The following is a 22,608-nucleotide window of genomic DNA, read 5'->3' as shown; positions in this document are numbered from 1 at the left end:
CAAAAAAAATATTTTCTAATATCAGTCGATTTGTTATAAATAAGAACATTATATACACTAGTAAAGGTCCACATGTTTGGCCTGTTCATGCTGATGGGCATTAAAATAATATCACATGATTCTTTTATAAAATGCTGTATATGCATGGGACATTTTAGCCCATTGCTAGATGGTTTCCAGGTAAAATGATGAAGTTATGATTTATTATGTATGATTCAGCTTTTGTTGATATAAATGAGATGTTATATCCATGAAATAAAAACCATTTCATTTTTTCATTAGCTGTTACAAATTTTAGCCACATTTTAGCCAATTGCTAGGTGGTTGGCAGGTAAACCGATGGCATAAAGTATCATGAATGATTATGGTTTTATGGTTTTAAATGAAATAAAATAAAATAAAATAAAAATGAAACAATGTTTTTATAAGGTATTACAAGGGTCATTTTAGCTTGTTGCCAGGTCGTTGCTAGGCAATGTGACAACGTCTGATATAGATAAGAACCTTCAGGTACATAAGATGTACCCTTGAGCCAAGTTTGGATGACCGTCAAAGAAACAAACAAATACATAGATATTTGTGTGCTATAGTGAGATGATGAACACAAGATGTTTCTCCCAAGTTTAAGCAACCCACATCATGAACTTCATTCCAATAATTTTTTCTTTAAGCAGACTTTTTTCATGGAAGTTTACATGTTAGATGAGAGGATAATATTTTAAATGTGTCATTGGCAATTAAAGAAAGTGCTTGCCATATATAATCTATGATGTAGCAATGATGTTGCTGCCACTTCAATAACAATATGTCATGAAGAACAAAATGGCCTCCAGTCACAGGAGGAAAAAGACCCTGATCTTATGAAACAAGTGCAGACGAGGCCACTTAGAATCTCAGTCTTTTTCTCCCTTTCTTTTGTTAATTTAGCATGCTAAGTGAGTAGCTTGATAGATTTGTTTGTTTGAGGTTTGTGGATTAGATGTAAGGATGGTTGTGTGTCTCTACCTTGGCTTTGTGCTAGCGATGCTGTTTGTGCTGTAAGACAGGAAGTGCAGCCGAGGTTCCTATTTGTGTTCTCCTCTTAAGATAAAGTTGTGCAGCAGCTCACAGCTTCACTCTGATGACTCCGCTGCAGACAGTTTGGAACAAGAACAGTTAGTGTAAGAACACCTCCTGGTGGTGTAAATGTGTATTGCAGCTCGCAACGGCAAACATTTACACAAGAAAATAATCCTAACTGTCTTAAGTGCTTTACATTGCAACTTTGCAATGAAAGTTTTGTTTGTTTGTTTTTGGGGGGGGGGGGGGGGGGGGGTTTGCAGTTATGTGCTTTGCTCTCTCTTTAATTTAATAATTGTTGCTTGCTTTTATCGGTGTCCTCTGATAAGCGAACACTAGGTGGGGCTAATGTATAAAGATGAGATGCATGGAGATGAATCACACAAATCCACCACGGAGAAGACAAAAACTAATTCTGGTTTTAAAAAATTATTTTACTATTATTGTTGTTATTTTTGTTTCTGCTGCTGTTTGCAAACTTGGCAATGAATACCAAAAAAATCCTGAAAATAGCAGATTTGCACAACTTTTCTTTTGAAAGGAAGTTTCCGAATCACAGTTTATGTGGACTGGCAGAAGGGAAAAAAATCAGTTTTATTGAGTGAAATCACTGCTGTAACATTACACCCAGGTTAAAAGTCAAAGCAAATAATTTCAAACAAAGAAGAATTGAAAATAATAATTTAAACTCCTGACATCTTGCAAGTACTAGTAAAATAAAATTTAGCTCAGTGTGTGTGTGTGTGTGTTTGTGTGTGTGTGTAAGCATGTTTAGTTCATGAATGAATGTGTTATCAGTAAACAGGCAGACTTGATGTCTGGCTGCTTGGCCGTCTTGGCCTGTTCTGATGTCTGCTGTGCAGCGAGATCTCCAGCCCCCTACGTCAGCACCCATATTTCTCACCTATGATTCATTGTGACTTTGTTTGGGTTGTGATGAGGAACGCAGGCAGCCAGCTACTGCTCATTCACCCCCACCCACCTACCCAGTCACTACTGAAATTCTTCCATTTCTTTTATTTTTTTAAACGTGTTTTCTTTGCTTTTTGTTGTTGTTCTTGTTGTCTGAGACATCGAATTAATTTATATCAAGTAAACAAAACCAGCCACACTTCACCGACTCTTCACCGACTCTGTTTCATTAAAATCATAGTATTTTTACATCATATTTTGTAAATGCTTCTTGTTAGGTTTAACATAATTTCTCCTTGGTGTGTCTGCGTGTAATGCTTACACAAAGAGCAGACGGCGCCTCACTGTACACACACCGTATACTGTCGCAAGAACACACACTGACAGGCTGTAAGTAATGATCTGTGTGTGTGTGTGTGTGTGTGTGTGTTTTAAAAGGGCCTCCTTTTGGTCAGGTCATTGTTACAATGTCAGGATGTTAGTGTATGTGTGTTCAAGTAGAGTGGTAGCATTGTATAACACTAAGGGATAGAGTTTGCCTTTTGTAATGCCAGTAGTAACTTATCACTGTGTGTTTGTGTTTGTGTGTGAGTGTGAGGTACAGAGCAGAGTGGTGCTGTGATGGCGGGCTGATGAGGTCATGGCTAATGTCTCCTGCTTGCGTCATTGCCTATAGGATGTGGCTTTTTGCCAGCAGAGCTGCAGCTGCTGTTCTGGTTGCTGTAACAGTGCAAGGGGGGAAAATGGATTATGTTTTCTCCCTCATATTGAACATTTATGATTAAAAAGACAATTGTGTGCCAGTTTATTAAGCTGAAACAATAAATTGAATATTTTTAACTAACTGGGCAATAATCGCAGGTGTGTGTTTTCCATAGCTTGCATAGGATCCCATCTGTCCTCCTGTGCACATCCGAAGACCCACATTTGACCTGTTTTGCCCGCAGTATTGCAAGATTGCACAGTGAAGCATTTTGCATGGAAAATGAGCGCTGTTTGTTTTTATTTTTTTCCCCCTTCCTCCCCCCTCCTCCTCCACAGACTCCTGACCACATGCTCATCATCGTAGTTATCCTCCAGAATTATGGTTGTGATAATCTAGGTCAGAAGTGGCGCAACAACAGAAACACTGCCCGCTAATCTAAATAAGCAGGATTTGCATGAGTGAGATATGCATGAATGAATGAGTGTGTGTCTGTGGCACTGTCACAGATGAGAGTGCTGATGGGGTGGAAGGAAAGGTGTGTGTGCATTTTTGAAAAACAGTTTGTAAAACACTCCTATATGGTATTTAATGGCATCATAATAGCATATTTTGCCTCACTGCTGTCTCAGCAATTCATCCTTTTTAGTTCTGGAGCAGCTATCAGGCTGTATACTGCATATATAAATATGAGCTGAGTGCTGAACAGCCTTGAACAGCAAAGACAAACGCATTATGAGAAAATATAAAATCTTCTTCTGTCAGCATTTCTATTTCATCTATTGCCTGAATCCAAAGGAAAATCTTTTACTGTGAGCTACACTTTGTAGGGGGAAAAAAATACACCCCTGCTGGGTAGCTACTCTGAATGTCATTGAACGGTGCAGGATATGTGCGTGTGATACACATAAATTTCATTTTATAGCGCGGATGCGTGCACATGTGTGTGTCGAACACTGAAGCAGGCATAATTTGTGCCAGCTCTGTGACGTAGAGGACATGAGGCCCAGGCGAGTGCTGTGAGTGGCAGTAACAGCATCTCCTGCTTGAGCCTGCCCCGTCTCTGACTTCATTGGCTCCAGCTCTGACGCAAATACCCCCCTCAGCCCCCACCCCTCCTTCAACCCACCATCCCTGCACACTTCTTTCATCACGTTTTTTTCACCCATTTAATTTTTTTTCTTTTTTTGATTTATGTGCCTTCTGCAGTTCTCTCCACTGCAGCGCCCTACATCACATATCTGCTCCACCTGCCCAATTCCGAGCGCCTCGAACGTGCAATCTGTTTTTCCCTGACAAACTGGTGCAAGCCTTATCAATATTTATTTTTTGGGCAAATTGTCTTATATTAACCTTTTTTTCTTTTTCTTTTTCTTTTTTTCTTTTTTTTACAAATTTAATTATGCAGTGCGAGGCCTGGATCACAGTGTGCTACTGAGAGCATAGGAGGTGTTATACGGTCACATTAAATTTGTCAGCATGAGGCACGGCAGTAGAAACAAGCTTCCACTGTTAGAGTCTGCTATAAGACTGTTAAAATGTCCAGTGGAACATGTTCATTATGTATTCACATCATTGCATTTTATCCATCAAGTACACTTTAAATAAACAAAAGACTGGAGAAAGATTCAACACACTTGCTGCATTTTTGCAAGTCTTTTGTTCATTTGGCAAAAAAAAAAAATGTCTGAATTACGGTTCCTTCTGCAAATGAACACATAAAGTTAAAAAAAATTATAATTTTAGCAAATTAAATCAAGACTCAAAGGTTCTAAAATTGTAAAGGGAGAAGAGATGGTGAAAAAGTGGCACACTGCACTCATCTCTTTAATGTGTCAATTATTAAGACATCGCAAGTTTGGTCTTAAGAATTTCTTTACTGAATTAAAAAGAAATGAGCAGAGCAGTAATGCTGTGTGGCCAGTTACAGCAAATTTGTACATTTCAGAGGTCTGCCCCACATCGTCTGTGACGTTCTGAATTTAGGCAGAGGAATTCTGGCACTGCTCTGAATTTAGAAATACTTCAATTTGCAGTCTGAGTACACTCTGCTGCTCGGACTGCTGCCTTACAAACCAGCATCTCTAATGTCTCAATGCTTTTTTTTTAACTGTCTACACTGGTTGTATCGATGCACGAGAATACTCACCAGCTTCCAGGGGAGCCTGACCTCTGGCCTACATGTAGATAAGGAAATCATATAAACTAAAACAATGCTCTTTTTTTCTTTTCTTGGTATTTTGTTTGTGTCTTCCAGCACTGACTATTGATTCTCTTGGATGTGATAAGAATGTACTCTCTAGTTTCCACATGGCAAAATGTGGGAAAAAAAACTCTGCACAGTTTAGCTAAAATTGTATAAAAAGAGAAAACATGGCAAATGGTTAAATATTTGCCTCAGTTGTCTCTTCTAAATATTTTTCACAGTGTTCCGATTTTTGCTTTGACCTGCTTGCTAAAAAGGATTCACAGAACTTTGTGTGTAATTGCAAACTACTGCTGACATTTTAGGTGCACTCATGTTATGTTAACCTCTGTGGTGGTTTAGATTTGACTGCATTCCCAGTCTGTATAAACCCTCGTTGATTGTCTAACTGCTTATCTTTTCTACTGCATTCCCGGATCTTGGCATTTATTTCAGTGATTGCAATGTTATGCTAATAACAACATTGTAATGTTAATAACAATAACTAAAGCTACAAAGCTGCAGGGATGCCAGGAGTGACAGTCAGATCACATGGTGTGTTGATCCAATGATCTGATTTATAAACATAAATCTTTTAGGCTGGGTATGCGGGCTTGTGATCAGCTGCTTTGGTCTATAAATTTGATTTAGTAAAACTGGGTTCAAGAAAAAAGAAAGAAAAAATGATTTTACTACTGATGTATTGCAACTGTTGTTGTTTGCAAGAGCTGGAGTGATTGGGTATTGACCAGATAACTGTTAAATTTGAGAAGTCACAATATGCAAATGAGTGTCTGCATACAAAAAATTGATTTTATCCATTGAATGAGTTGAAGAAAAAGCAGATGACTAAGAAAATCGGACGAGAGAATTCCTCACAAAGGAGATTGGTTGCGACAGTTCAGACAGGAAAGTTCACCGTGCTGCAGGTGACACTCTAAATACACTGACACTTAGATGTCAGCGTATTTGGAAGAAAGGGCCTCACTGAAGCACTATGGCACGCCCACACTGAAATGGAGTTTTCAGTTAATCAATTCAGTTGCATAGTTTTATTATTCTTTAAATTTAAAACACCTTTGACATGTAGAGAGTAACCAAAATAGAATGCAACTGAATGCTTTAAAGGAAAGAACGGGACTGTGTTTAATCAGCACCACACAAAATGAAGACTGGAGCATCGTCCTTCTTAGCTTCCTGTGGACATATATTTAAAAACAGTGATTCCATAAAAGGCATCTTTCACCACTTCTTCCTCTTTGCTGCTGACAAGACAGTACTTTTCCTCTTTGGGAGGGACTTGCAAGGAGCTTAAGAGCCAAGTTTTCTAAGTGGACACTTGTGGACACAACATGTAATTACTGCTGTCCTTTCTACACATTCTTCCACTAATACAACGACGCTGACAGAGAAATCTGCCTGCCTTTAATGGTTCCAGTGCAATTTCCTGTCAATATGATCTCCACATGGGCAGGATCCTTCCAACATACAGATGAGATATCACATGCAGGCAACCTGTGCTTGCTGTATTCACTTTCTGCTCTAATCTTTAAAGAGTCCTTACTAATTCTAAATGCCCAAGTCAGATCCATGTGGCAGTTTTCACAGAAGTCATACGTGCTTGCAACTAGATGGGCAAATTATGACAGTGTTAGTATGGGAACCCGCTGCTTAGTGTGTTTTCCAGGATTGGAATGTATTCAGCAGATGTTTGTCCATCAGTGTTTATTACTTTTTTTAAAAAATCAGATAAAAAGGTTAAACTTTTGTCAGACAGTAGTTAGTGGTGGGTCACCACCGCAGGTAGCCCAGCATGCTTGATGTGGCAGATTTTTTTTTAATTACACAAAATGCAACCACAATGGGATTTATGTCCCCTGGTGATCTGGTGATCTTGTACTTGTTACACAAATGTGTAAACCACTGCACTGTGAAGCCACTCACCTGTGACCGGCCAGTAGATCAGCACAGTGCAAAAGTCTGTTCCTTCCCTACACATCACCACCCTTGTGGATGTGGATAGATATATATACTATTTTCACTAGTTTCACACTTGATATACATGTAGTCAGGCTAAGTGAGGAATAATTAACCAACATGTAATGCTTTGAAAAGCGTTCCCACTACTATACCCATTCCTTTTTGTACTCTCTATTGTGGATCGTGGTTGCCATTTTTCTTGAGGAAAAGAAAAAGTGACAATGGGCTGATTTCTGACAAGCTACAAGCTAAACAATGTGCATCTAAACAATAACAAACACTTTTCATTTTTTATTGTTTAGTGGACGCTATTGTGGGAGATAAAGGCCTTTATTGTTATTCTAAATTTATAGTGCCGTAACCATACTGGTAATTTTATATACTGAATGTGGTCTAGTGGTGTTTTTCTATTGCTGTTATTTTACCATAAAGTTGAACAAGAATTTGTTAAGGTTTTTAGTGTATTGTAGCGTATTTTCTTCATATGCACAGAATCCTTTTACTTTCTTTAAAGGCAAAAACATAACTAAGATCACAAGCAACACAAACTTGTATTTGCACACACGCTGACATTAACTACGCCTATGAGAGTCTCAGAAAAACTGAAGGAGAGGTTAGAATAAGAGGGAACAATGAGATTAATGGCCTCGATGTCCTAATGATGCCTTAGGAAAAGAAAAAAACAGAACTGAGTTTCAGAACATTGAGCGATAAACAAAGATGTCATCTTTTCTCTTGGGACAGTGAGGATGTCTGAGCGAGCAACAAACCTTTCCTCTGGGTACGTGTAATATACTGCTATCTGACAGCAGTTATTCATAAATGGCAATGATTAAGACGACAGAGGGCGGGTAATGATGTGCTGTGATTTGTATTTTCATTAACCTAAATTATGCACATCTCACACTTGTCCTAATGGATCACCGTGCCATGATGTCCACTGACGTCACATTTGAGATGAGCCGCATTGCAGTCGCATACAAATTTGTGCATGCCAGGCTTTGTGTAAACGTGGAGCTTTTATTTCTGTTATTGCATTTTCCAGCAAATAAGAGCAAACAGAGGCAGTTATATGCTCTTTGGTTGTTGAACTAGTTGCAAGCCAAGCTGTGAAGATGTGCATAACTCCCTCAGCCCCCCCAGGGACCCTGTATTTTCATGGGCCTGCCTCTGACGTCAATGCTCCGGCTGTCCTGTGGATTGTCAGAACAGACTATTCAGTTGGGGGGAGGGGACTGGAAGTCTCTGTGGTGTGTGCCTGCCGCATGTGATGATGATGATGATGTGTGTGTGTGGGTGTGTGTGTGTGTGTGTGTGGGTGTGTGTGTGTGTGTAGATCTAAGTATGTTCCTGCCTGTGTACTTGTGCTCATGTTTGCATGCGTTTGCATGTGATCTGTAAATGTTTCACTTAAATCTCGTGTGTGTGTGTGTGTGTGTGTGCAGTGGGGAAAAGCTTGTACAGGGCCTTGAATTAGAAATGTGCTTTAAGTGGATGAGGTCTGTAATGTGGGTGTAGGGGTGTAAGGTTGTGTGTGAACGAGAACACACACGCACACACGCCTGAAGATGTGCAGCTCTTATGCTGGGAGACAGGCCGAAGTCATCAAGAGGATGTTTGCTAAAAACAGCCGAGAGGGGAGAACAGTTGAGCATGGCTGTGGACCACTCACTCACCCTTCAGTCAGCTGTTGATCCCCCCCCCCCAGGATGACAATAGTAAAGCCAGTCTTATATTATGCGCGTGACACACAAGTCTCATATTAGGACAGATCAGATTTCAACCTCTTTCATCATCACCTTTCAGATTTCCTCTTTTTTTGTTTTTTTTGTTTTACACACATGTTATCCATTCAAACGAGCTTTTGGGATTTGGTGGTTGCAGGACAGGAGATGTTGACAGTGAGAAAAATGTGCACTCACTGTTCAGAATGATAGACATCAAGAAAGAGAGAAAGCTCACTGACGTTTTGTGTGTTCTTCTGTGTTCTTCACCACAACAAAAAAACAAACAAGAAAAAAAAACTTGATCAGTCTCTCTACTTCCTTAATTTTCTTTCTTTCTTTCTTTCTCTTTTTTTTTACATGCTCTCCAGACTAACACTATGTTGTAACTCAACTACATCGCTTCAATTTCAGGTACATTAGTTCTTGTTTCCACCAATTTCAACTGACTTTACATGACTATCTATAGAATGGAAATAAATAGACACCAACTATTTGGCAGGTGCAAAAATAGTGACTAAATGCTGACTAATATTTCAGAAATTACAATTTTGCATAGATAATATCTTGTTAATATGACAGTATATGACTACACCGGTAGAAGAAAGAAAATAATTTAAACATGCAATGTTATACTTATAATCACTAAATTGCAGTTTATATAAAATAAAATTCATAAACAAATTAAATGTTTTAGTTAAAGGTATAAAATCATAATGTGTACTTTATGCTTCTTTTAATATTCCTCTAATAAATAATAAGGTAAATAGTACATTTTTAATTGTAATACCTATATAGTATTACTTAAGCACTAATACGGGATTTTTAAACATGGTGTTGCTAAGAGTAAAGGATATTAATAAATGAATTCCTCCATTACACAGAAGTTATCAGGAATTATGTATTAAAATGTGTTAACACCAACGTAGAAGCTGTGCAGGTACACGCGATGCTACAATATTACTGTAGTTGTAGATTAATGGGTGTACTTTTCTAGTTTTTACTTAACCACGACAAATCTGAGGTGGCACAACCAACCATGTGTCCCTAATGAAATACAGATTACCTTAAATACTTAAAACAGTAAAAAGAAACATCTGATAGCTCAAGATTTTTTTCCCCCAGATCTTTCTGTGTCTTTCTCAAACTTTGAGAATTCTAACAGTTTTTAATCATATGCAAAAAAAAATACATCTTTCTTTAAGACAACTCACCTTTGAGCTCCTGCCTTTAGCTATTTTTTACAGGCTGTGGTTTAGGTGTATTTCATTCCGAGAGAACTAATCTTAATCCAGGTAAAATATCACTTTGCTTCGACGGGTCAAGCTGGTCGGTTACTTCCTGTTATGCAATAGTTCATCACATGTGAAAACGGTTTCTCCGCCACTTTGGAGAGCTGCGGATCAGAAGGGTTCACTGCTGGGTCACAGACGGACCTGCTGCATCCTTTGTGATTTACTGCGAGTAAATCTGTAACCATCACACAAAAGCTCATAAACCCTCCAGTCATGAACTTCACAGCGAACATTTTCAAGTAACTGTTTAATACCTACATTTCTATGTAAGCTTCTTTAAGGCCATAGAGGATGTGCAGAGTTAGCCCTAAAGGAGCTTAAAAAGCTCTTTTAGCTTCCTCTGGTTTGATTTTGTTCATTTGTTTGTTTGCTTGTAACATCCGACACATTTTTGAACATTTCCAGAAAACTTTGATAATAAAAACTCTAAATACAAAAGATTATGCATGGAAACGTGTTCTGTGTGGTCTTCCCTGAGTGAAACAGTATTTTAAATATATTCATGTATTATTAAATAAGATGTTAGCAATGTGTTGAATGTTAATTGTTTCCCTTCATTTTTGTGGATTTTCTAAAATTCCTTAAATAATAATGTTGGATTTGGATTTTTTAAATGAAAAAAAAAACATTTTTCTGCAAAAAGAATTAAAGGCACTGTCAGTTTTCTCATTTTTTCCACATTTGAGGATTTTTGTCATCAGAAGGAGTGTATCGGAATGAACTCATTATGTTATACGTGACCTCTGAATGGACCAGCTGCTTGAGAGTGTAGGAATGCTTGTGATTGATAGAGCAGGTGCTGACGTAACCTGCCACAGCTCGCAAGCTCTCCTTCTCTTTCTCTTTCTCTCTCTCTCTTGATATGATCAGTATGTGACGCTGTGGCCATGAGGGAGTCTGGCACACTTTATGCTGTATCATGTTGCCGAGTCAAAGCTGTTTAGGTGCTCCGAGTGCTGATAGCACAAGCACACATATGCAAAGGTTATAGAGATAGGAGGCTCACTTCATTTGGGAATTGCTCTGGTAACTTCACCGCAACTATTCACACAGGGAGAAAGACAGATTAGCTATTTAAGCATTATTAATAAACATATAAGCTGTTAAGTGTTGGAATGTTCTGTGCATTTAATATAAATCAGTATATTTGTGGATAGTGTAGTTTATTGATTTAGATTACAGGACCGTTTTGCTTTAACGCAATCCTAAAATTGAGGTTTTGAAGCCATTTTTGCTACAAGGATATTGCTAGAGGACATATAAAGAAGGCAAGAAGTGCAAATTAACACGAACAATGGGTGTCCTTAAAGATATCAGAGAAAATAATACAGGAAATTCTCTGACTCGATTTTAACACTTGATTTTGATTTAAATGTTCTACTGTTGTAAGTTTGCCAGCATGAACTGAGACAATTATAACCTTTAACACTGAAAGGCAAAAATATTTTTCACAGTTCTTATGATGTGTTTGTGTATTAAACTTCCATTGCTCTTTTTTTCCCTCTCTCTCTCTCTCTCTCGTCATCAGATGAGATGAAAAACGTTCATCTGGTTAAACTGAATTTGAGGTTAATTTGATTACTTTTAATCCTGTTATTTGGTTTTGGTCATTATAGTTACAAGATTATATCTCTACTAAAAGGCTGTAGTGAGCAGCAAATATTTCTGTGTGACTGCAGATGTGCGATCTTTGCAGATATTTGCAGTTGGGCCTTTCCTAAAGGAATGTACTACATTGATTTATTTTACTGTTCCAGTTGAAGGCAATATTTACAATTATAATTTATGTAAATGTACAACAGAGATAGACTGGAGAAATAAATCAGTTGAATACAAGCCTTTATTAAATGCAAGACTGTGCGGATATTTGAAGTCAGGAGCCAAAGTATGAACAGTGATCCACACAAAAACTGAAAGAACCTTGTGTAAAACCTTAAAGTGAGATACGGCATGAATTAGACCTTGGAGCGATCAATGTTTAGACTGCACTTCTCTCTCATTCAGGCAAAAAACGATTTGATTTGTGTGCAACTTTTCAGTAAGTTGAATAAAAGTCTTGACTGATGCACCAGGAGGAAAGTCTGTCCTGAAATGATTTTTTAGTTTTTAAAATAAACACACTGTCTGCTTTTTACTCATTCAGGCTGATCTGAACTAAGGCGATTTCTGGACAAAGCCATTCATAAATTTGGTTTGGTAACACCCAAAGTAATTTCCTTGTTTTCTCCTTCTACTTCCTTGTTTTTAACACTCATGGCTAATTAGTTCAGTGTCCTAAAGACTAAGGGCTGGAAGGGATTCATTGCCTTGCTAAAGGGCACGTTGGCAAGACACTTCAGACTGCGTAAATCAGAGTGCTTTAAAAACCATGCTACATCTTTTCATTCACAGTATTCTAAAGTAAACCCTCTGTTGCTTTGTCCTGCCTGCTGTAATTTCGAGGTTGTCACTGTCTCCTCCTTGACCACTGAATAGTGGATCAGGAAACAGCAGCGTGTCCCTGGAGAGCGCGGGGCATATGGTTCGGCCCCTTTTACGCAGCCAAATTCAGGAAAAAGAACAGCAGTGCCTCCCAAATGTGTCAAATGGGTACAAAAATACCGGAAACAGCTTTATTGACCCTTCAAAATACTACTTTGTAGAGATTTCCTGGATGAATAGTCTTCGGAAGTATTGATGCTCGCTTATTCTTCGTGAATATGCCGCAGACTTGTATTAAAATCTTGAACATTATACATAAAGATATTTTTTCTCCCTAGGCAAATCCTGTAGTCGTCGCTTGCTGTTTTATTTTGAAAATCAAACAGGAAAACTGTGTATGAATTGACAGCATCGCGCTACCGTCTCTCCCCTTGTGTGTGTGTGTGTGTGTGTGTGTGTTTGTGTGTGTGTGTGTGTGCCTACTCTCATTTCTCTGTGTCTATGCGTCGACGTCTCTGCTCCCTTCAGTCTGCTGCTGCAGCACATCCACAGCGGAGCCACCACGCTGAGGAGGCGGATCGACTGTAGCTACACCTTGGCCAGCGGTGCTGGGTCATAGCGCCGGTGGAGGAGCGTGGAGGGGGTGGCACCACACTGCTCTCCTTGCCCTTCCTAAATCGCGCACAATCTCAAGCATTGAAGGCATCATCACATCAACGCGTCCTGGAATAGTTTCGGGGTTTGGGGAATTTTTTTTTTTTTTTCGCTCAGACGCACCAAGTTGCAGCTGCAGAGGCGCACTTTTCCCCGTGGCTCCTCTCTCCTTTTGGGCTCACAATCCGACATGGAAGATGGTCCGACTTCCACAAGCTGTTTCAGAAGGTTAACGGACTGTTTCCTGGGTGCAAGTAGGTATTTTCCTAATAAAATTTCCAGTGCGTAAAGTAATTTTTACGCAAAAGTAAAACCACTTTGACCTGACCAAACTGTGCAGTAGACGGCCAAAAAAAAGAAAGAAAACACGGGCTAGTTTGGCATCTATTATTTGTTCTGGTGCTGCAGGCGTAGGCTGTGTGATTTGCCCATTTGTCTTCCTAACTTTATGAATGGCAGATGAATTAGATGGGTGGGGACTCCGCTGGAGGGTCAAGCAGAACCGAACTTGGAAAATATCACTTCTGTCTCTGCAGGCACTTTAAATAAAGATTAAGCTGGTCTGTAGAGGGGACAGTCAGCAGTTGTCCGGTAAGACATGGCATCGAAAAAAGCGAAGTCTACAGCATGAGATGAAGCGAAAAAAGAAAGTGCGAGTAGGGCACTAAAATGTGGTTTCGGAATAAATATTTTGCAAATTAATTATAAAAATATAAAAACGATTGCTGTTTAAGTTATCGCACGCATGTAGTTAGCATTTATGTAGTCATCGATGGTTTTATACCAGTGCTGTGGTAAATCATATTCCCATTCTAACATTTTTTATCGTTTTCTTTTCACTTGTTTTGAATTTGTTTTAAGTGCGGTGTGATGGTAAACACCAGAGTCAGGTATGCTCACAATTTCATATTACTGTCACTGAAAAAGATGGCAGGATTAGCAAAACAAGGTGTAAGATCAGTGAATTGATTCGTTTAGTTTTGTTTGCTTTTCTGTCACTACAGTTATCATCCCCTATATTTGTTTCCTTAGCATGTCCATGCGTCTCAGGGCTGAGTTTACATCCTTTGTGCATGCTGTTTTTCAGTCTCTCTCTGCTTATCTTTTAAATTCTACAGTGGGAACTTCTTGTCATTTGTTTCTCTGCTGATTGGGGTTTACACTGTTTGTGTGACCCATGGATTACTTCAGTTTATGCGCCTTCAGGGACCTTCAGTGAAGACCTGTAATAAGAAGTTCGCAGTTTGAAGTCAGGTTGATGCTTGAAGTGTAGACACAGCAGTGAGCATCTGTGGAATGTATTGAGGTACAGTATGTAGGTATCTCGCCCTCATACTCGAGAATTTCAGATTTAACAAAGCTTCTGCCCTTTTTGGATTTACAAAACAACAGCATATGAGGGTGGCTCCGGGTGTCAGAGTATCTTAAAGTAATATCTGCTATAGAGCTTGACTGCTCTAATGTGTACTGTATATTATAATTTAATAAACAAGTCATTCTCATAGAAAACAAAACATGAGAAAAAGTTATCAGCCAACCAGTTCTGCGTCCGGCTTAGACGCCCATGTGGGTATATAACTCATTTCTTCAAATGGCCGTCGATTAATCTGGGTTTAATCCGGGATTAACTTGATGTTCCGTTTATGTTCTCCCTGCATGTTTTCCTTTCCACTGATGCAGACACATATAATTTCCCAGCTTGTGTTTCTACCACTGTTTACATGAAGCGCTTTCTACAAATATTAGGCATGTGATAGATCATTTTAAATGGCTCCTGCACATTGTATGTTTTTCTGCATGGAAGAAAAAGTGTTCTTTTGTTCTCTAGAAGCCAATGGTATGTTTGGCCACCTATCATTTGTCATTACTGATATGGTACCTGTTGCTGGACCATCCAGCAAAACCAGTCCGCCCTGAAGGGATAGACTCAGTTTGTCAAGACAACACGTTGGCTTGTTCACTGCCCTTTGACTCCTATAGTTAGACCTAACTGTTTGTAAGCTGACTTGGAGGAAATCTGCTATAGTGTGCGCAGATGTGTGTTTCTTTGGCTGCAGATAGCTGTGGTCAGTGCATCAAGGTCAAACTGGGCTAGCACTAATATGATCTCTCAGGCATTTTTTTAAACCCAATTGGCTGTTGACAAATTGCTTAACTTAGTGAAGAAGGACACATTGTCAGGCAGGAAGTGTTCACACCAGACATTTCCTATTCCACCACATGCCTACTCTTTCACGGTGAGGACTTCTCCCAGCAAAGTTGCTAAATCTATAAATGCATGTAGTGCTTGGTATGACTGGAATATGAACATAGCATTTAAATTTGAATGACTAAATAATTCCAGACATGGATCGAGCACATGCCAAATAGTTTCTCTTTGTGATTTGTCTTCACTGTTGATTTAAACTCTCTGGAAATTCAAGCCAAAGAAAATTAGCTTGTTATGGCGTTTGAACCCTTTTTTTATAACGCGATTTGTGCAGGACTGGATCGGTGCCAGGGCACAGTGCACCGCTTGAGCAGTGAAACAGATGACATTCTCCTCAAGGCGTCCATTGACCCCTTGTCATCTTGTCATGGGTTGGTATCTGAGAGGATGGGAAAAGGCCACATGCGTGTAGATTTCTTTACAGCTTGTCTTTGTGTCAAGGCTCATAAAAGAGCACAGCGCTGGAGAAGATGCAAGAATCTGTGGTTCTCATTACCGGGTCCCCACTGGCCCCTCTGTAGAACGGCTGCAGAGTTCAGCATCGACCAGATGTGGAGTGGGGAACATGACCCTTGATTACTGATGTGGCTCTCTGAGGGGAGTTTTGGGGATTGGGGAGGGCATTGCTAAATCAAACCACTACTTCAGGCAAGATGGTGGGACTAAGAAAGCAACTCCAGCTCATTATGAAACTGTGACGCTGCCTCTTGTTCACATTTACTTATTATTTTAAAAAAAGTGAATACACTAGAAAGGTTTTAGTTTCAAACTTGAATGTGAAAGCTGCTCAGCTGCGTATCTGTAACAGTGGTTTGAGGGCTTGCCTGTTATCACTCTGCTCGGCTGTAGATCAAGGGCCCCACGCCTTATCTGCATCTTAATTTGCCATTTATCGCCCCTTTTTTGTCTAATGATCTGGACCATGGTAATGGAAAAAGTGCAAATCACATTTCCATGGAAATCTCCCTCTCTGTCTCTCAGTCGCTTGCATGCTTGTGCAGCCGTTGGGGGCGTGTCTGTGGAGGTGATGGAGCAGCAGTTAAAGTCCACCGTGAAACAGCATTTTCTTTATGTGACACCTTTTCTCTGAATGGTGTATTGATTTAACTTCACTAGTCACCTCACCCTTGGCTGCGGTGAAATTTGCGTGCGTTCACCTGCATAAGTACACACACACACACACACATACACAGATTCGGCAGCTCAGGCTCAATGAATAAATGAGGTGAACAGTGGGAGATGAGTCAAAGTGTTTTCATTCTCAGTGTTCGCTCTTTTTACTTGCTCACTGAATGTCAGTGTTAGATGCTGTGCTCCAGCCCTCCCATAGATAAGATAAGAACCACATGCTCTTCCTACCTCCTGGCAAGGGAGTCCCAGGCGGACCTGCTGACGCACGCACCCAGCAGCCCCCACCCCCCACCCCCCATCCCCTCTTTCCTGCCTCAGCCTCATGTCAGGAAAGTGAAAAGTACTACCTTGGCAGCTTGCCCTTGACTCTCTGCCAGAAGGAGTGCACTTGAAGAGAAGTGGTCTTTTCCCTTTTTCTCTCATGTGCGTTTTTCATCTATGTGTTGGGAAGGAGGAGCATCTTGCTCACTAAACATCAGCATTGCCTCCGCTGCTCAACATCATCTGACCGGGAGTGCTGAAGGCACACAGTTCAGGCACTGTCACACCCAGAGCTTGCTGCTTCATCGTGGGGAAACAAAGATGAGTGATAAGACAGAGTGCAGCCGAATGTTGTTTTTAACAGCTCTGCAAATGATCCTCTGTTCTTTATATGTCAGTTTCTTTATTAAGTTTTTTAAAAAAAGCAGCGTCTCACAAGATTTGTTTTTAAATCAATCATTCCTATATATTGCACTTTAAAAAAAATATATCCTCATATTTGCATAAAATACAAATAAACCTCAATTCAGTTTTGTTTATATAGTGCCACTTTATATTGAAGGTAAAGATCCTACAATAATAGAAATAAAACCCCAACAACCAGATGACCCCGTGTGAGCAAAACACTTGGTGATAGCGAAAAGGAAAAACTCCCTTTTAACAGGAAGAAACCCCCTACAAACACACACTTTTTCCTGTTAAAAGGACAGGCAACCATGGGCAATAACCAGTTGAGGGTGAGGAGAGGGAGACAGGATGTAAGGCACACTGTGGAAGAGAGCCAGTAATAATAACAGTAATAACAGAGAGTGAAAAGAGGTGATAATAATAATCCAGAAGAAACGATTTCACCCGAAAGTAACCACCTTCCTTTGTATAAAATACAGATCAACCCAAATAATAATCAAGAAGAAATAAAAGTAAACACGAGTGATGTCTTAACTGAAAAGCTTTGTTAGATAGATTGACTCATCCTTACCCTCACACCTCAAATTAGCTCTCCTGTTTATGGAAACTTTTTGGAAAAGAAATGAATGAAATGTGAAAAAAAAAAAAAAGATAACCTGTTAATGGTCATTTCATTTTATCATTATTATGATTTTATTTGACAGATTAAAAGTTTCAAACCCAAACGTATATTTTAACACATTTTAATGCACAGTAAAAATCATGTACATCGTAGCAAATATTTTTATAGATTCTAAAAAATTGTCATTTTGAGATCCAGTTTAATACAATTGAGCAGCTCTGATCATTAATGTATTTTTAAAGGTCCCATATAATGATATTTTGATATTGTGAGCATTTTATAAACAACAAGGTGTACTGCCGGCATTCCTTCAGTCACCGATAACAAGCTGGCTTCTCAGCTTTACAAGCAGTAAGAATTCTTCTTAATATGAAGAAAATAATTAACAACTACACGTGCTGTCTGAGCTTCACTAACTTGGTGAAAGCCAAGAGACTTTGCCGAAAGAACAAAACATTAAAAAAAAATCATTTTATAGACTTTTCAGAGAACAGTCATTGGTTAGTTTCCTGCTGCCTCTTATAGTTGGAGTTAGGGCTGGGCCATATCATACCCTTCACGGTAATACCGGTATAATTTTGGGCAACGATAGAAAAATGAAATATCGCGATAGAATATGGGTAAAACGCGCATGCGCAGTGCCTTTGTTTTCATATGCACACGTCGGAAAAAGCATGGCGGCGAAAGCAAATCGTTGAATGAAACGGATGAACCAGAATTGGTTTGTAAAAATGCTGCAACTTCAGTGGTGTGGAACTGGTTTAGCTTTCGTCCGTCAGACACACAACAAAGCACTATTTTTAGTAGAGCATGCTAGCGGGCCGTCGTTATTACCGTGTTTTTTGGAAAATACGGGACACTTAAAATCAATCCTTTGATTTTTCTGAAAATCGACAGTGCCCCTTATAATCCCGTGGGCCTTATGTATGAATTCTGGTTGTGTTTACTGACCTCGAAACGATTTTATGTGGTACACAGCGCTCGAAAATCTGTCAAATGTTTTAGTACGGGGCAGCACGGTGGTTAGCACTGTTGCCGCACAGCAAGAAGGTCCTGAGTTCAATTCCACCATCAGGCCGGGGTCTTTCTGTGTGGAGTTTGCATGTTCTCCCCGTGTTTGCGTGGGTTCTCTCCGGGTACTCCGGCTTCCTCCCACCATCCAAAGACATGCAACTTGTGGGGATAGGTTAATTGGATAATCCAAATTGCGAGTGAATGTGAGTGCGAATGGTTGTCTGTCCCTGTGTGTTGGCCCTGCGACAGACTGGCGACCTGTCCAGGGTGTACCCCCCCTCTCGCCTTATGACAGCTGGGATAGGCTCCAGCACCCCCCGCGACCCTGAAAAGGATAAGCGGAAGCAAATGGATGGATGGATGGATGGGATGTTTTAGTACGACTTTGCTAAGCTACGAACCCGGACTGCTTGATGGATTGTCGGAGCATTACGGCTATCGTAGTCAGGAGCCTGGCGGAGTGATACGTGCTGTGCTTCAACATAATGTTACCGTACTGTGTGTGTATAACCTCTTTTTAAAGTTTTGTGGATATTATACATGGTTATGCTGAGGATATGTCGGCCAATTTCCACTGGAAATGCCTTTTGGTTAAACTGTCAGCAAGGAATTTGCATTTGCACTGTTAAATTTTTATATAACTTTAATTTACATAAAACAGCTGCTTGTTTAAGTGAAAATACATTGATGGGGGTTTTTTTTGCACTAATAAAGTTGTGGAGTTGTAAAGTACTTTGTCTAGTGTCAGTTATATCGTCAGTTATATCGTTATCGCAAATTTTCAAATGTATATCGTGATAAATATTTTTGGTCATATCGCCCTGCTCTAGTTGGAGTGTTTGTGTTGATTTGGGTAAATTCATTTTAATTCTTATTCCCCAACAGAAAAATTATGGTTATGGTTTCTTCCACTTAACATCAGTTAGACCACACCCACATCACCAGGGCGGTGTACCAATGTGTGGGCATGGCTCCGGGCAGCAAAAATAAATAAATAAAAATTAAAATCTTTATAATGATAATAATTCAGCTAAAAATATTGGTGTCACTGATCGACCAACCAGGAATCTGCTGATTTCCAGCACACACCAGACCAGTTACTGGTTGGTTGGCCTTGTGTATATCTGATTATTGGGGTCATTATTCAAGAAAATTATTGCATTGTATGTATTACACGTTACTTGTTACATTTCTTAAAAGTATTGCAGTATATTTTTAAAGTACTTGCCGGAGAAGTAATTTGTTACACTACTCGTTACTTTCTTGTTACGCCGGAAGATGACTTGAAATGCATTCTTACAACAACCAGTTAACAGTATAAACCTATAGGCTACAGTTCCACACACCAACACAAATCCCTATCCTAATAAGGACAGACAGATGATCTTTCTTGAAGTTTTTAGGTGTCAACACAATGCCAACAACACAATAGATGAAAACCAGCACAAAGAGAATTCAATAGAATCGCTACATTGATTCTACAGTAGAAACATGAACAGGTGAACGGGGGCTTCGGCCCTGACTGCTCATCACTGCTTTTGTTACCTATTGAACATGGTAAATGGTAAATGGCCTGTATTTGTATAGCGCTTTACTAGTCCCTAAGGACCCCAAAGTGCTTTACACAACCAGTCATCCACCCATTCACACACACATTCACGCACTGGTGATGGTAAGCTACATTGTAGCCACAGCCACCCTGGGGCGCACTGACAGAGGCGACAGAGGCGACAGAGGAGAAGATCAGGATCTGGCTGCTGGGCTGCTCGACAGCCATAACAAAATCACTTTGGGTTCTAGCTTTTTGCTAACATCCTACCTGTGCAGATGTTTGCAAAGAGGCAAAGTTGGGTTAGCGGCGTAGTACAGTTGTTTCGGTCTTGGATGTAGTTTCCGCTTTACTAACGTGCTCTTCGCCTTGTGTACATTAATTAAAAGTAACGTCCATATTGCCACTCCTCAAAAGCTGTATTGCTGTACTGCTGCAACATTTTCCTCCTTCTGCACTCAAAATGAAAATAGCTCACTGTAGCACAAATGTGCAGGAAGAGAAAACCACATTTGTTTGGTGTTTTTTCTTTCTATCCGCCAAGTGTGCAGATAACTGAAGACATAATTGTAACTGTAATGGAATTAGTGTATTTAAAATACAGTGTAGTACAGTAACATCTTACATTACTGTATTGTTGAAAATGTAATGCAGTTACAGTAACATGTTACTTCCACCCAACACTGCTGATTATGAGCTGGTGCTTTTCATGCGTGCGCAACACATGCACAGTCCATTTGAGTCGTCGCACGCACACTCACAGTCGCACACTAACATGTCATTAGCTTGTGACAGCTCTAGCTTGTGAGCTATGAGATCATAGCTCTATGAGCTGTGAGTAAATACATGACGTTCATCAAGGTAAACCACCAAAAAATTAAATGACAAAAACATTCATAACAACATCTAATCATCTTAAATCACCTTCACCTTTCTGAGCAAAGGGAAGGCATCTAAAGCTAAAGCTATCCAGAGCTCTGCGGGCTCCGTGTGAGGAAAGGATCAAAGCAGAGAATCAAAGAATTTATAAATGTGCTGGAAAATTATGCAAGTAACTGACATTTGTTTTGCTCCATAAATCTATTGCACATGCTTTTGTTTGGTAATGTAAAACATGTTAGCTAAAGATGGGTGTACAGCAACTCATTTTTTTGTTACTTATTTGGACCTCTTGCCAGCAGCAGTCAGTAATGGTTTCAGTCAGTGAACTTCCTGTAATTGACTTTATTGCAGTTTGGGGAAGATTGTAAAATTTGGTCTTTTCTTTTATTAAGAATGTAAAATTTTGCTTTAAAGAATAGGGGAATTTTTTGTATACGCTGTCAGTTGTAGTTCTTAGAAAGAAAACCTGATTCAGCAAAATCAGGTCTTACTTGGAAAAGCTCCTACTTAGAGAAAAATCGGAATTGGCCTAGAAAATTGCAATCAGTGCAATTTTCTTGGCCAATTCCCTGTAAAGATTTCACTGTGCCAAATCATTACAGTGATGTTTATAGGGTTACGTTAAGTACAACGTGGATGAGTTTTCTGTAGTCAAAGACACAATGAGAAATTCAGATTTAAAATATATGGAGAGAATATTTAAAGTTAAAAAAGAAAAACAGGAAACTGATTTCTGTTTCTCTCTTTTTTTGAGGCTGGATAAATAAATGTGAATGTTAAAATAAAAGCACCCTTTTGAATACAGAGAATTGCAGCCTTGCTTCTTGTTTTTTCATAGTCAATAAAGCACCCTCCTCTTTAATGGTGTAGCATCAGAAATACTCTGAAGTGTTTCCTCTTGTGCGCCACTGATACATTTTGGCCTGCAAATGTGTCGCACATATGGTATCTCGCTCTCTGTCCAACTTATTGACATACATTCACATTGGTATACTACAGATATACTAGTAGATTTCGTTATAAGATGGAGTGACTTGCGGTTTACAAGCCATTAAATTTTCCATATAAAATCAGAGCATACTGAATTGATTTCCTTCATAAAAACACTCATAAACTTGAACGCTAACTCACAAGAACTGACTGTTTGTAAGCTTTCAGGGCGTTTTTGATGTTGGAGTAGAACCACGAAACTGCTTCTGACACTGTAAAGTATATAGCCTATGCTATATGTTAATATATTTTTTGTCAAACAGGAGCATGTTCTTACAAACTTGGGTGTGAGAGTGCAAAGACCCAGACAAACTCTGACTGGTTTGGCCTTTTCCCTTCCAAATCCTGGGGTGTGGTGTCAAGATAAGTGTTATGCAGCAATACCTCACTGCATGAACTCAGGCTTCGCTTTTTTTATACAGGAAGCCCAAGTCTGAGTCAGTTACAAACATTTCTGCCAACTTGGCTTCAGCCAAGTTCACGAGTATGCTACACAACCAACTGATTCCCACCTATAGGTTTTTTGGCTGAAGGAGTGACTTCAGTTGACTTAAAGGTTTTTTTTTTTTAAAGGTACTTCTAAATTACTTCTCTTTGTTAAAGCGGACA

The 22,608-nt window shown here is 39.5% G+C and overlaps 1 protein-coding gene across 6 annotated transcripts in view; it reads left to right on the top strand.

The window, feature by feature from the left end:
- The window catches only part of pde10a (phosphodiesterase 10A), a 67,129-nt gene that overhangs the window by 5,511 nt on the left and 39,010 nt on the right, over nt 1-22,608 (top strand). Inside the window, exon 1 of one of the 6 annotated variants that reach the window (XM_084948089.1) lies at nt 12,737-13,187. The exons of 4 other annotated variants lie outside the window; for them this stretch is intronic. In XM_084948089.1, the coding sequence (XP_084804215.1) occupies nt 13,124-13,187 (64 nt within the window). In that variant the 5' untranslated portion in view covers nt 12,737-13,123. Of the gene's footprint in view, nt 1-12,736; nt 13,188-22,608 lie in introns of those variants that run through there. One more of the 6 variants, XM_084948090.1, reaches the window with a different exon arrangement.

The sequence above is a fragment of the Perissodus microlepis genome, chromosome 13 (assembly GCF_051167445.1).
Source record: "Perissodus microlepis isolate ML-2025 ecotype Zambia chromosome 13, ASM5116744v1, whole genome shotgun sequence".
NCBI classification, from domain to species: Eukaryota; Metazoa; Chordata; class Actinopteri; order Cichliformes; family Cichlidae; genus Perissodus; species Perissodus microlepis.
This window is presented reverse-complemented; position numbering and strand designations above follow the sequence as displayed.